Source organism: Mytilus edulis, chromosome 10 (genome assembly GCF_963676685.1).
Source record: "Mytilus edulis chromosome 10, xbMytEdul2.2, whole genome shotgun sequence".
NCBI classification, from domain to species: domain Eukaryota; kingdom Metazoa; phylum Mollusca; class Bivalvia; order Mytilida; family Mytilidae; genus Mytilus; species Mytilus edulis.
The window spans coordinates 17790421-17804754 of NC_092353.1; the positions used below are offsets into that span (position 1 = coordinate 17790421).

General features: G+C 34.5%; 1 protein-coding gene across 1 annotated transcript; it reads left to right on the forward strand.

The window, feature by feature from the left end:
* The first annotated feature begins 5946 nt into the window (after nucleotides 1-5946).
* Nucleotides 5947-11562, forward strand: LOC139490523 (zinc finger protein 383-like). The gene is made up of 3 exons (XM_071277311.1): nucleotides 5947-6039; nucleotides 8883-8988; nucleotides 9578-11562. The coding sequence occupies exon 3, from the start codon at nucleotides 9638-9640 to the stop codon at nucleotides 11204-11206; it is 1569 nt and encodes a 522-aa protein (XP_071133412.1). The 5' UTR covers nucleotides 5947-6039; nucleotides 8883-8988; nucleotides 9578-9637; the 3' UTR covers nucleotides 11207-11562.
* Nucleotides 11563-14334: the final 2772 nt, after the last annotated feature.

Below are 14334 nucleotides of genomic sequence, written 5' to 3' on the forward strand. Positions count from 1 at the left end.
TAACGAATATGTAACAGGGTATTAACCGAGCGCTGGAACGGGTACATGCGCGCTAATAGGGTCATTTCATCTCTAAGAACACATTGTTACCACCAGAGACATGAACACAATTAAAAAACAATTTATTTCAAGGTGCAACGTATATCCTGCGCATTTAAAGCGAATAAGTTACGAATAGGTAACCGGGTATTACCCGAGCGCTGGAACGGGTACATACGCGCTAATAGGGTCATTTCATCTCTAAGAACACATTGTTACCACCAGAGACATGGACACAATTGAAAATCCTTTTCTAAAAGGTGCTACGTACAACAAACGTATTATAAGTGAATAGGTAACGAATAGGTAACGAATAGGTAACAGGGTATTAACCGAGCGCTGGAACGGGTACATGCACGCTAATAGGGTCATTTCATCTCTAATTACACATTGTTACCACCAGAGACATGAACACAAGTAAAAATCCTTTTCTAAAATGTGATACGTACAACGAACGTATATAAAGCGAATAAGTAACGAATAGGTAACGAATAGGTAACAGGGTATTAACCGAGCGCTGAAACGGGTACATATGCGCTAATATGGTAATTTCATCTCTAAGAACACATTGTTACCACCAGAGACATGAACACAATTGAAAATCCTTTTATAAAAGGTGCAACGTACAACAAACGTATTATCAGCGAATAGGTAACGAATAGGTATCGAATAGGTAACGAATAGGTAACGAATAGGTAACAGGGTATTAACCGAGCGCTGGAACGGGTACATGCACGCTAATAGGGTCATTTCATCTCTAATTACACATTGTTAACACCAGAGACATGAACACAAGTGAAAATCCTTTTCTAAAAGGTGCAACGTACAACAAACGTATTTAAGGCGAATAAGTAACGAATAGGTAACGAATAGGTAACAGGGTATTAACCGAGCGCTGGAACGGGTACATGCGCGCTAATAGGGTCATTTCATCTCTATGAACACATTGTTACCACCAGAGACATGGACACAATTGAAAATCCTTTTCTAAAAGGTGCTACGTACAACAAACGTATTATAAGTGAATAGGTAACGAATGGGTAACAGGGTATTAACCGAGCGCTGGAACGGGTACATGCACGCTAATAGGGTCATTTCATCTCTAATTACACATTGTTACCACCAGAGACATGAACACAATTGAAAATCCTTTTCTAAAAGTGCAACTTACAACAAACGTATTTAAAGCGAATAAGTCACGAATAGGTAACGAATATGTAACAGGGTATTAACCGAGCGCTGGAACGGGTACATATGCGCTAATAGGGTCATTTCATCTCTAAAAACACATTGTTACCACCAGAGACATGAACACAAGTGAAAATCTTTTAATAAAAGGTGCAACGTACAACAAACGTATTATAAGTGAATAGGTAACGCATAGGTAACGAATAGGTAACGAATAGGTAACAGGATATTAACCGAACGCTGGAACGGGTACATGCGCGCTAATAGGGTCATTTCATCTCTAAGAACACATTGTTACCACCAGAGACATGGACACAATTGAAAATCCTTTTCTAAAAGGTGCAACGTACAACAAACGTATTATAAGTGAATAGGTAACGAATAGGTAACAGGGTATTAACCGAGCGCTGGAACGGGTACATGCACGCTAATAGGGTCATTTCATCTCTAATTACACATTGTTAACACCAGAGACATGAACACAAGTGAAAATCCTTTTCTAAAAGGTGCAACGTACAACAAACGTATTTAAGGCGAGTAAGTAACGAATAGGTAACGAATAGGTAACAGGGTATTAACCGAGCGCTGGAACGGGTACATGCGCGCTAATAGGGTCATTTCATCTCTAATTACACATTGTTACCACCAGAGACATGAACACAATTAAAAAACGATTTATTTCAGGGTGCAACGTCTTACCCCGCGCATTAAAGCGAATATGGAACGAATAAGTAACAGGGTATTATCCGAGCGCTGGAACGGGTACATACGCGCTAATAGGGATATTTCATCTATAAGAACACATTATTACCACCAGAGATATGAACACAGTTGAAAATCCTTTTCTAAAAGGTGCAACGTACAACAAACGTATTAAAAGCGAATAAGTAACGAATATTTAACAGGGTATTATCCGAGCGCTGGAACGGGTACATATGCGCTTATAGAGTTATATCACCTCGAAGAACCCAAATCTACCACCAGAGACAACAAAACAATTGAAAATCATGTTTTAAAAGGTGCAACGTATGATACACGTATTATAAGCGAATTATAAGCGAGTGATGGAACGAATTAAACAAGGTAATAGCATGCTCCGAAACGATGTACACCCTGCTAACATGTTTAACCCCACCACATTATGTTAGTATGTGCCTGTCCCTAGACAAGAGCCTAAAATTAAGTAGTTATCGTTTGTTTTTGTGTTACATATTTGTTTTCCGTTAATTTTTTTTGTATATGAAATACGGCCGTTAGTTTTGTTGTTTGAATTGTTTGAAATTGTCATATCTGGGCCTTTTATAGGTGACTACACGGTTTGGGCTATGCTCATTGTTGAAGGCCGTATATTGACCTATAGTTGATAGTTTCTGTGTCATTTTGGTCTATTGTGGGTTGTTGCCTCATTGGCAATCATACTACATCTTTTTTTTTTATGCAAGCGCTAACACGGTGAATTCATCCCTTCGAACCAAGATCCATCTTCAAACATACAGACATAAAGCAGTTAAAGGTAGAACGTATAAAAATCAAATAAGGAACAAATGAGTATCGAACATAAAGTAAAAGGATCGGTTGAGCACAAACACATATAAATAGGTCATAAAAAATCATTTTACCACAACAAATTTAGAACTATTACCAGATATAAGAGTATAAACAACAAGAAGTAATTGTAACAGGATGCTGTTACGAAGTCTCCCAAACAAAGCTCCAATAACTCGCAATTCATATGGTCCCATGTTCATTTGATTTGATTTTTTGTCCCATACAAGAATATAATATGGCTTACTGGTGGGGATCTCCACCATTTACAAGTATTCAAACAGGAGGGGGTGGTGGTGACCCCCAGGGACTTTCCCTACATTTCATTTTATTTGTTTTATTGTCCCCTACAAGAATATATATGGTTTAGGGGTGGGGATGTTGACCGTTTACAAGTTTTCAAACAAGAGGGGTGGGATGACCCCCTCAGGACTTCCCTTTTATCTCATTTTATTTGTTTTATTGTCCCCTACAAGAAAATATATGGTTTAGGGGTGGGGGTCTGGACCATTTACAAGATAATAGTACATTCTCAAATTGAACGGGATGGGGGTGACCCCAAGGAACTTCCATTTAATTTCATTTGATTAGTTTTATTGTCCCTTACAAGAATATATATAGTTTAGGGGTGGGGATGTTGACCGTTTACAAGTTTTCAAACAAGAGGGGGTGGGCTGACCCCCTAGGGACTTTCCTTTTATTTCATTTCATTTGTTTTATTGTCCCCTACAAGAATATATATGGTTTAGGGGTGGGGATCTTGACCATTTACAAGATAATAGTACATTCTCAAATTGAACGGGGTGGGGTGACCCCCAGGAACTTCCATTTAATTTCATTTGATTAGTTTTATTGTCCCTTACAAGAATATATATAGTTTAGGGGTGGGGATGTTGACCGGTTATAAGTTTTCAAACAAGAGGGGTGGGGTGACCCCCTAGGGACTTTCCTTTTATTTCATTTCATTTGTTTTATTGTCCCATACAAGAAAATATATGGTTTAGGGGTGGGGATCTGGATCATTTACAAGATAATAGTACATTCTCAAATTGAACGGGATGGGGGTGACCCCAAGGAACTTCCATTTAATTTCATTTGATTAGTTTTATTGTCCCTTACAAGAATACATATAGTTTAGGGGTGGGGATGTTGACCGTTTACAAGTTTTCAAACAAGAGGGGGTGGGCTGACCCCCTAGGGACTTTCCTTTTATTTCATTTCATTTGTTTTATAGTCCCCTACAAGAATATATATGGTTTAGGGGTGGGGATCTGGACGGTTTACAAGATAATAGTACATTCTCAAATTGAACGGGGTGGAGGTGACCCCCAGGAACTTATATTTAATTTTATTTGATTAGTTTTATTGTCCCATACAAGAATATATATGGTCTAGGGGTGGGGATCTGGACCGTTTACAAGTTAAAAGCATATTCTCGAATTGAAGGGGGTAGGGATGACCCCCAGGGACTCCCCTATATTTCATGTGATTTGTTTTATTGTCCTTTAATCATATCTGAAGCATGCATGTATCTATCACTTACAGTTTTCAAGTTATATTCATTTGAAAATTTTAGAAAATAAAATCCCATAGGGTTCTATAGTAAACCCCCTTCCTTCTTTCTGTCCCCCAAAATACCCCTTAATAGACCCCAATGCACAAATGAACGATTGATGGCTCACCTAGACATATTAGTCTAACATTTTATGAAACCCTAAGTTAATCTGACAAGTAGTTTTGGAGAAATGCTGCGGACAAGTTCATTTTTAAAGTGGCGGAAGAAGAAGAGGAAGAAGAGGAAGAAGAAGAATAACTAGGATTGCCATTGCAAGCAATAGCGGATGTCACCCTTCCCCCTATTGCCACTAAGCGGCAGCCATTTCAAACTTGTTTAACAGTAAATGCACAAATATGCATGGCTATTCATCTATTTGTAAATTTTCAGTATATTCAGAGCATTTTAAAGTATTTCACATTTATACCGTTTCCATGGCAATGGCAGCCAATTTGAAAATTTCAAAGTCAAAAGTCTCATCTAAACTTGTCAGTTACCAATAATATCAAATTTCATTAAGTTAAAACCATTTTGTGAATTTTTGACATTTTTGCAGTTTCCATGGCAACCGTGGCCATTTTGGAAATTCCAACTTCAAAAGTCATATCTAGACTTGACAGTTAACAATCATATCAAGTTTCATCAATTTTGAAGCATTCTTAAATTTTTGCTCTTGTATCCATGGTAACATAGTAGTTCCAATGATTATCAAAATCATTCAAAACCTGTATATAGTGGACAACTATATTGCATAAAAATTTGATGATTTTAATTTCAAGCATACCAAAGTTGTTCACCAAACCCGGAAGTTTTTGGAGCATTTTGACCTTTTTGCATTGTTTGCATGGAAACGGCAGACATTTTGGAAGTTCCAACGCCAAATTCCACATCTACCAAAGTTGCTCATCGTTATGCTAAAGTTTCAAACAAATTGGAGCATTTCCATATTTTTGAAATTTTTGGGTGTAGTTTCCATGGCAACATAGCAGTTCCAAAATGTGCCAAAATCATCCAAAACCAGTATATAGTGGGCACCTACATTGTATTAAAATCTAAAGATTTTAAGCTTAAGCATTCTCAAATAATTCAAGGAACTCCAAAATTATATTTTTTCACCATTTTTCTTGTCGATCGGGTGACATAATAAAAATAATAAGAACTGAGCAAAAACAACAAGTCTCCAAACTTTGTTTGGGAGACTTAAGGATATTAAAAATCGAATAAGTAACGAATAAGGAATAGGGAATAAGTAACGAATAGGTAACGATAGGGAATAGGGAATAAGTAACGAATAGGTAACGAATAGGGAATAGGGAATAGGTAACGAATAGGTAACGAATAGGGAATAGGGAATAGGTAACGAATAGGTAACGAATAGGGAATAGGGAATAGGTAACGAATAGGGAATAGGGAATAGGTAACGAATAGGGAATAGGGAATAGGTAACGAATAGGGAATAGGGAATAGGTAACGAATAGGGAATAGGGAATAGGTAACAAACTTGACGTCCATGCAATCCCGCGTCACGCTTAGACCCCAATGAGACCCACGAAAAATTTACATACTGATAATTTCCGGATTCGTTTGCTCCGAACTTGTTTTTATAGTTAGTTTATTTTAAAGCGCAGGTGCGGCATCGATTTTACTGTTTTGGAATTATGATGAACAACAACAATCAAATTTTATTATTAAATACATTTTTTATTGAATTGGTAGGTATGATATCCACAACTGAATATCAATTTATTTCAGCATTTTACAATTATTTGTTTCCAACACATAATGGTTTTAATCATTTTGAAACACAAGTCATAATTAAGAGTCTATAATTTTCTGGCATTTGACTTTATTCATGCACGAACCCTGCTCAAATTATTTACTAGACGAACATTATATGCCGGTTTTTCTATGTCCTTACAAGACCTGTCACTTTTACCTGTAATAGGGAGGTCAGCCAAAATATGAAGTTTAGACATGTTAGAGAAAGTGCATAAAATTACATTATTCTGACCATGCTGACAGAGCACAGAAAAAAGGAAATTCATTGGTGCCATGCATGACTTTCCTTCATTTGCCACATATACTGTATCTGACAGATCAAGCTACATGTATGCCACTATATATACAGTACTTTAGTATAGTGTAACACCTTATTGTTATTTGTCTGCCATAATTGGACTTCAAACAGGTTCCTGTAAAATAAAATGTTGACCTCATACATGTATAATACAAAATATCTGACGCTACAATAGAAAAGTGATTGTTGTATGACATCAATAGTTCAAGCAGGACAGATTCTCGGGTCAGCCGGGAATAGCGATAATGTGTATCATGTGTATTGTCTTTTGTCTGTAGTGCAATGTAGATTTACATTGTACCGTTATGAATTGTAACAATACTGTTAATCTTCTGACAAAATAACAGTGCACTTATATAAAACCTTAATATGTTGTTCTGAGTCTGAGCTGATCAGCCTTACATCATCAAGTCTACATTGTAACTGTCTTTGGTTGACCTGGTTTGGGTTCATGCCCATGCCACAGCCTCTAAATCTTGCACTCAAGGAGAGCAGCAGTGGCGGATCCAGGGGGGGGGGGGGGGGGGGGGTTCTGGGGGTTGGAACTCCCCTTTTTTTTGGCCGATCAATGCATTTGAATGGGAGCATATAGTTGGAACCCCCCCTTTACTCTGGGTTGGGAACCCCCCCTTTTTAAAATGGCTGGATCCGCCACTGAGCAGGGTACCATGAGGCCACCAAGGTAGTCTGTCACATAAATTTATTGAAATTAAATTGATAAGAAAAGTAGAAGAATTTTTTTTTACTAATTGCTTTTAATTTATGTTTGTCCTAGAAAATGTCTTTGTTACGGTGTTGTGACTTCTATGTTTGCCATAATACCTTTATCTATTAATGACAATTTACAAGACCATGGAGACAAACTAAAAATTTCTAAACATGCAGCATGATGCTAGAAATGATGATAACTTAAATTTGGATTTTTTTCTAATTTTCTTACCATTTTCTTATGCATGTGAACAAAATTCGGTGTTATTTTATTTTTAGATCACATAACTTTAAATTATTTGAAGCAAGTGTTTTGTTTTAACTATAAATTTATTTTGTAGTTGGAGTTATCTCCCTTTATCATGTTTATATCTATTATAGAATTTTTGCAATTTTCAAGGATAACACACACATTCAGATTTTGAAGCACTATCCTTTTTCTCCATATGTAAAATTGAGAATGGAAATGGGGAATGTGCCAAAGAGACAACAACCCGACCATAGAAAAAAACAACAGCAGAAGGTCACCAACAGGTCTTCAATGTAGCGAGAAATTCCCGCACCCGGAGGCGTCCTTCAGCTGGCCCCTAAACAAATATATACTAGTTCAGTGATAATGAACGCCATACTAATTTCCAAATTGTACACAAGAAACTAAAATTAAAATAATACAAGACTAACAAAGGCCAGAGGCTCCTGACTTGGGACAGGCGCAAAAATGCGGCGGGGTTAAACATGTTTGTGAGATCTCAACCCTCGCCCTATACCTCTAGCCAATGTAGAAAAGTAAACGCATAACAATACGCACATTAAAATTCAGTCCAAGAGAAGTCCGAGTCTGATGTCAGAAGATGTAACCAAAGAAAATAAACAAAATGACAATAATACATAAATAACAACAGACTACTAGCAGTTAACTGACATGCCAGCTCCAGACTTAAATTAAACTGACTGAAAGATTATGATTTCATCATATGAACATCAGGCACAATCCTTCCCGTTAGGGGTTTAGTATCATACCATCATAACATATATATGAGAAGAACATAACCTGTGTCATGCCAACAACTGGCTTTTGAATAAATGTGTTTAGTTCCAATGCAAAGACCCTATAAGTGAATCAATATTAACGCCAAAATATGCAATCTTTAATGACCTGACAACAGTATCGTAACTATATCCCTTCTTAATAAGTCTATTCAAAGGTTTTGTTAGTTTTTGAGGTGAATACTGACACCTTTGTGCTTTATAAAGAAAATTTCCATAAAAAATTGGATGTGAAATACCTGAACGTATAAGAAGTCTGCATGTTGAGCTATATTTACGAATGATGTCCTTATACCGATGATAAAATTTAGTAAATGTTTTGACTAGTTTGTGATATCGAAAACCCTGGTGTACATGTATAATGTGTACAGTCATGACAGTATACACTTGTAATACTGTATCAAGTTTTAAACTTATCAACTTTAAAATGAGGAATGCTTGCAATAACCAAAAGCAAGCTCAACAACATCTTCATAATGTGTTGATAAAGATAATTATACAAAGCATCAAACAAAAATAACATGTACAAAGTAGACTGATATATAATGAATTAGCCACATTAAGCGTTAAGAAGCTACATTTGTTGTAAGTATGAAGAGAAACATTTTTTTTCACAATTAAAAAACACCCTGTTATGTTATTTTGTATCCATGTACAAGTACAAAAATGTACGTCATGTAAGTCATGTATATTCTTTCAACTTTGCCTTTCGTATTATTTCAGTCAGATTAGAGGTAAACATCATGGTAAAGGAAGACTTTAAAATGCAATGATGAATGATCTTTGAAATCCATACAACATTGTCTAATACAGTTTAGTCAATAATAAGGTAAAGTAATATGATAGTGAATTTAAATTGCTCCAAATTGAATTTTTATTTGCATGCCTTTCGTTTAGGAAAAAAATATAGAATGGGTATATTTTCATACAAAAAGAAATGATTGTCAATGGGAGATAACTCTTCATGATATATTTATTCATAGATATATATTTATCTCCCTTTCATTAAAATTGAGAATTGAAACGGGGAATGTGTCAAAGAGACAACTTGATAATGGACGTCATTCTAAACTCGAAATTATACACAAGAAACTAAAATTAAAAATGATACAAGACTAACAAAGGCCAGAGGCTCCTGACTTTGGACAGGCGCAAAAAGTATATATGTACTTTCTATACAAATGTTCACCTATTTTTAAAGAATTCATTCAATCAGTAATATTTCGGATTTCAATTTTCAGTCGTGTTCAATGAGACAAGAGTTGTATGCAAAATTTAACCAAAATCTGTGGCAAAGTCCATTGGCTTTAATAACTTGACCTAAAATTAATGAAGAGCTAAATACATGTAAGAACAAACTATTGTTAGGCTTGTAATTTATATACTGGATTTATTTCTATTTCAGTTTATATTTTCAGAAATTTCAGATGTCACTGGTTTCATATAACTAAATAACATCAGATTTTTAGTTGTCTAGTATGGCAGACAAAATACTTGAAAGCATAGATACTTTGGCCAACACTATTTTACCAGAAACCCTTGATAATATTGATAGAGATAATGAACATGAAAGAAGAGAAAAAGGAGAAGGAATGAAACTTGTTGTAAAAATACAGAAAAAATCAATTAAAAATGAAGATGAGGTCACACCAGATATTATGAGGTCATCATCAGACTTGCCATCTGATGTAAGTTTAGATGAGGATGACTATGGTTCAGTTGATGATGAAGTTGAGTCCTCAGACAGTTCTGATTGTGATGATAGCATGGCTGATGAAAATGATTATTCAATTACAAGTCAAGACATAACAAACTCCAGCTTACAAAATTCTAATACTTTCACCATGTTGATAAATGACCATAATGAAACAGTTCAGAATTCTACTAATATGTCTAAATCTGATGTAGATTTATTTGTAAAACAAACAGTTGACAAACTAAAGGGGGAAAATGGTCAGAGTCAAAACTTTACTTTCTGTGATATCTGTGGAAAAATATTTAATGATAAAACAAAACATAAAAAGCACATGGAATTTCACCTAAAGAAGAAAAATCGTACATGTCCAGTTTGTGGTCGTGGATTTTTAGATAAAACAAGGTTACTTTCTCACATGAGTTCTCATACGGGAGATAAATTATTCCCTTGTACCATATGTGGGAAGAAGCTGTCATACAAATGTGGAGTGAGACGGCACATGAGAAGTCATGCTGGTGTTAAACCATTTACATGTGGTGTATGTAACAAAAACTACACAACTAAATGTTCTTTACAGGTACACATGAGGTTACACACAGGGGAGAAACCATATAAATGTGATGTGTGTGGAAATACATTCACTGCAAGAAGCACACTATGGAGTCATGTTAAAATTCACACTGGTGAAAAAGATCTTGAATGTGAAGTCTGTGGAAAGCGTTTCACTTTAATAAGTACTCTGAAGAAACATTTATTGATTCATGACGAAACTTACAATGAAAGGTTTGATTGTGACATATGTGGTAAGCAGTATATGGCTAGAAACTCAATGCAAAGACATAGGAAAACTCATTTCTTCACAGACCCTAAACCTTATAACTGTGATATTTGTGACAAAAAGTTTTCACTAGCATCGTCCATGCAAAGGCATAAAGAAATTCATTTCCGTGGAGAGATGTCTGCCGATTTTGAATGTCAATATTGTGGGAAGACTTTGTCATACAAAAGTTCACTAGCTTTACACATGAAGAGAATACACAAAATGAAAATTGATGGAACACCTTTAGAAAGTGGTGATGCCGGAATGTTCCTCGTTACAGATGATTCAGTAGCTGAAAAATCTGCTGAACACTCCCTACCAGAGGATAGTAAAAATGACGACAAGGAGGAAATTGAGAAAAATAAGAATTCAGATAATAATTCGATGGATGAAGACACAGATATATCAAGTGATACTGATCCTTATGCATATGCTTTAGATTTGGTTCAAAAAGAAATCAATAGACAGTTTGAAAGTACAACCAATGAAAGTAATAAGACTGAATCACAATCTTGTGATACATCTATATAATTAAATTACTGTAAACTGACTAATTTTTACAAGAAATCTATTTTGTCGTCTTTTGTTTGTAGAAAAATAACGCAAAGATAAATACATGTAGTTGCAAATATTTTAAACTTTGATGGTTCCTACATGTAGCTTATTGAACTACATCAAGCAAATTTGAAAATGGTGAAAATAAAACGTGAAATAAAGTATCCCCAAAAATAAGTTGGTTAACAGTATTTTATTGTCTACTTTGTCTTGTTAATATGATAAAGGTTGTATTAATCTGGTTCTAGAGGTAAGTTATGAAGAATGCTATAATGTATATAAGGAGCAATCATGGTGTTATTGTAATCAGTAATATTACTAAGAAAACTACTCTACTTTCCCAAACATTGCAAAAGATTTATTCAAATCTTGCCTATATCATGTACAAAAAAATGTATATGGTGATATTTTGAATGGAGTCGATCTGTTTAATATTATATTCGCGATTTACAAATGTTATTAGTGTGTTTAGATTAAGAAATGTATGCTAGCTTAGACCATGTGATGATAGAAGAGAGTATTTTACTGTTTTACTTCTGTTGACACGAAGATCAATTAATATGGTATTTTTTATAAATTTCCTGTTAGAAAACTTTGAATTTTTCGAAATAACTAAGGATTTTCTTATCCCAGGAATAGCCGTATTTGTCACAACTTTTTGGAATTTTGGGTCATCAATAGTCTTCAACTTTGTACTGATGAGTCTTACAATGTATGAAGACAAACTTTGATAACTATTTACCCTGCTAGACTTATTAAAGTATTGTACATGTAGATATATTCAGTCATTACTGAATTGTTCTTGTTTTTTACCTGTAGGTGAACTTTCTTAGTTTTTTTTTAAACCTTTGCCTATGATACATTTTGTAGTTAGACGGCATGGATTTGTTATCTGACGTCTGTGTGTTTGTCTAATATCAAGTTTAAGTTTTTGTTTGAGGTAGTTAATCCTGAAGGTGTCACATCAACTTGAAACTTAGTGTTCACATTGCAATTCACCAAATTATATACATGTATGTACACCAAATTACAATTTTAAATATACTCTTTAGAAATGTGATACATTTAGTGAGAATTTATTACATTCTCAGGATAACTTTTTTGGCGCAGGTAGTTTTCAGTTAAGTTTTGGTCACAACTTTAAAAATTAGTAATATTACACATATAAAAAAGAAGATGTGGTATGATTGCCAATGAGACAACTATCCACAAAAGACCAAAATGACACAGACATTAACAACTATAGGTCACCGTACGGCCTTCAACAATGAGCAAAGCCCATACCACATAGTGAGCTATAAAAGGCCCCGACAAGACAATGTAAAACAATTCAAACGAGAAAATGTTCATTTGGAGGTGAATTTTTCAAATTATATAACAAATTGTGATTTTGACCCTGATTTTGCTGTTTCCTGAAAAAGGGAGAAAGATAAGAAAAGGATATTCAAACTCAAAAATAAAAAAACAAAGTGACAATGCCATGACAAACAAGACGAAAAGAAAGATATTCTAAACATGAACATCAGCATGGTTAGATATATTGTGAGAGGTGCAAGGTGATCTTTGCCACAAATGTCCAACCATGTTACATGTACATCTTATGATTAATCAGATGTGTCAGCATTAGGTGGTTTTTTTTATTGTTAAAATGTTATTAATTTATATTTTTACTTTAAAGCTAAATATTTTTTTTTTATCTCTGTTAAATTTATACTTGATCACTAAGCTGACCAGATCATGACTCTTTTTATCATGCATGTAAAAACAGTTGCACATTGTTCTGTGCTTTTTTTTGAAACCAAATATATGCCATCATGAAAGTGCTGTTCATCGAAGCAAATGTTGTTATAAAGTAAACAGATTATCTTGGTACAGATCAGGAAGTACATTGCTAAGTCACGATAAGACTTAATTTGTAAACTGTTTGGTGCTTGTTAATTGCTATGATTGTAATTGGAATAGTGTAAGTACTATATATGAATACATTCAGACATTTATAATATAGTTTTATTTAGCACACACTATCGATGAATCTTTAAACATTATAAATATTGCTTTTTGTGTTGTGTTGCAGTAGATAAATTATGCAGCAATTTGCATTTTCTCTATATTGAGTTAATTTTCTTTTTTTTTTCAATTCTCAGGGCATTGGTTCCAAATTCTTTTATCCCATTGAAAACAATAGGTTGGAAATCCTCCTGTGACCATTGCCTCAATCACTGAAACAGCTGTAGTAAGAGGCAATTCAGCAATTGACATTTTACTTAAATCCAGCTCCTACGTACCGTAACAGTAAAAATACTGTTGAAAGTTTGTTTTCTGTTAAATCTGTGAATATTTTACTTCAATGGTCAGATTAAGCTTTAAGAAAGTGCTGTCTTTGATATCAATGCCTCATTTGTACTCCACACTTTTTTGTCAAATTTCTCTTAAATTTGTCTAATTTTTTGTTTAGTAATTAACTAGATTATCATGTTAATAGCTGCAGAAAGTAAGGTTTTTGAAATAGTACAGGTATGTTATTAATGTTGTGTTCTTTCATAAGATCATTAGTGTTTCAATTAGAACTTTATTTGATAATACATTACATTTACATATCATATATAGTATCATCCTTAAAATATTTATGTGCAATAAATTTGTTACGTTGTTTTCCATTTGTTTTTGATATTTATCAAGAAATTCCTTCAGCATTGCTTTGATCCATTGAAAGAGGGGTGAAAGATACCAGAGGGCAGAGTGAAATGTAAACTCATAAAAAATGACAACACCATGGCTAAAAAGACAAAATTGACAAATAGTAGTACACAAGACACAACATAGAAAACTAAAGACTAAGCAACACGAACCCTATAAAAAACTGAGGGGGATCTCAGGTGCTCCAGAATGGTAATCAGTCGGCAAGTAGAGGAGTACAGTTTGTTCCCATTGGAATGCCGACAGTTTGTTGAAAAACACGGCCTCCGAAAGTAACAAATATTTTGTCAATCAAGAAATCAAGCATCTTGATAATATCAGTTTCAGAGAATATTTTGTTTAAATCATAGTGATCCTTTACAAAGTAGGATTTATCCCTCTCTAAGACAAGATACTTGTATCTACGT

Excerpts from the sequence above, each read along its gene's own strand:
- LOC139490523 (XM_071277311.1), top strand. The coding sequence starts at position 9,638 with ATGGCAGACAAAATACTTGAAAGCATAGATACTTTGGCCAACACTATT.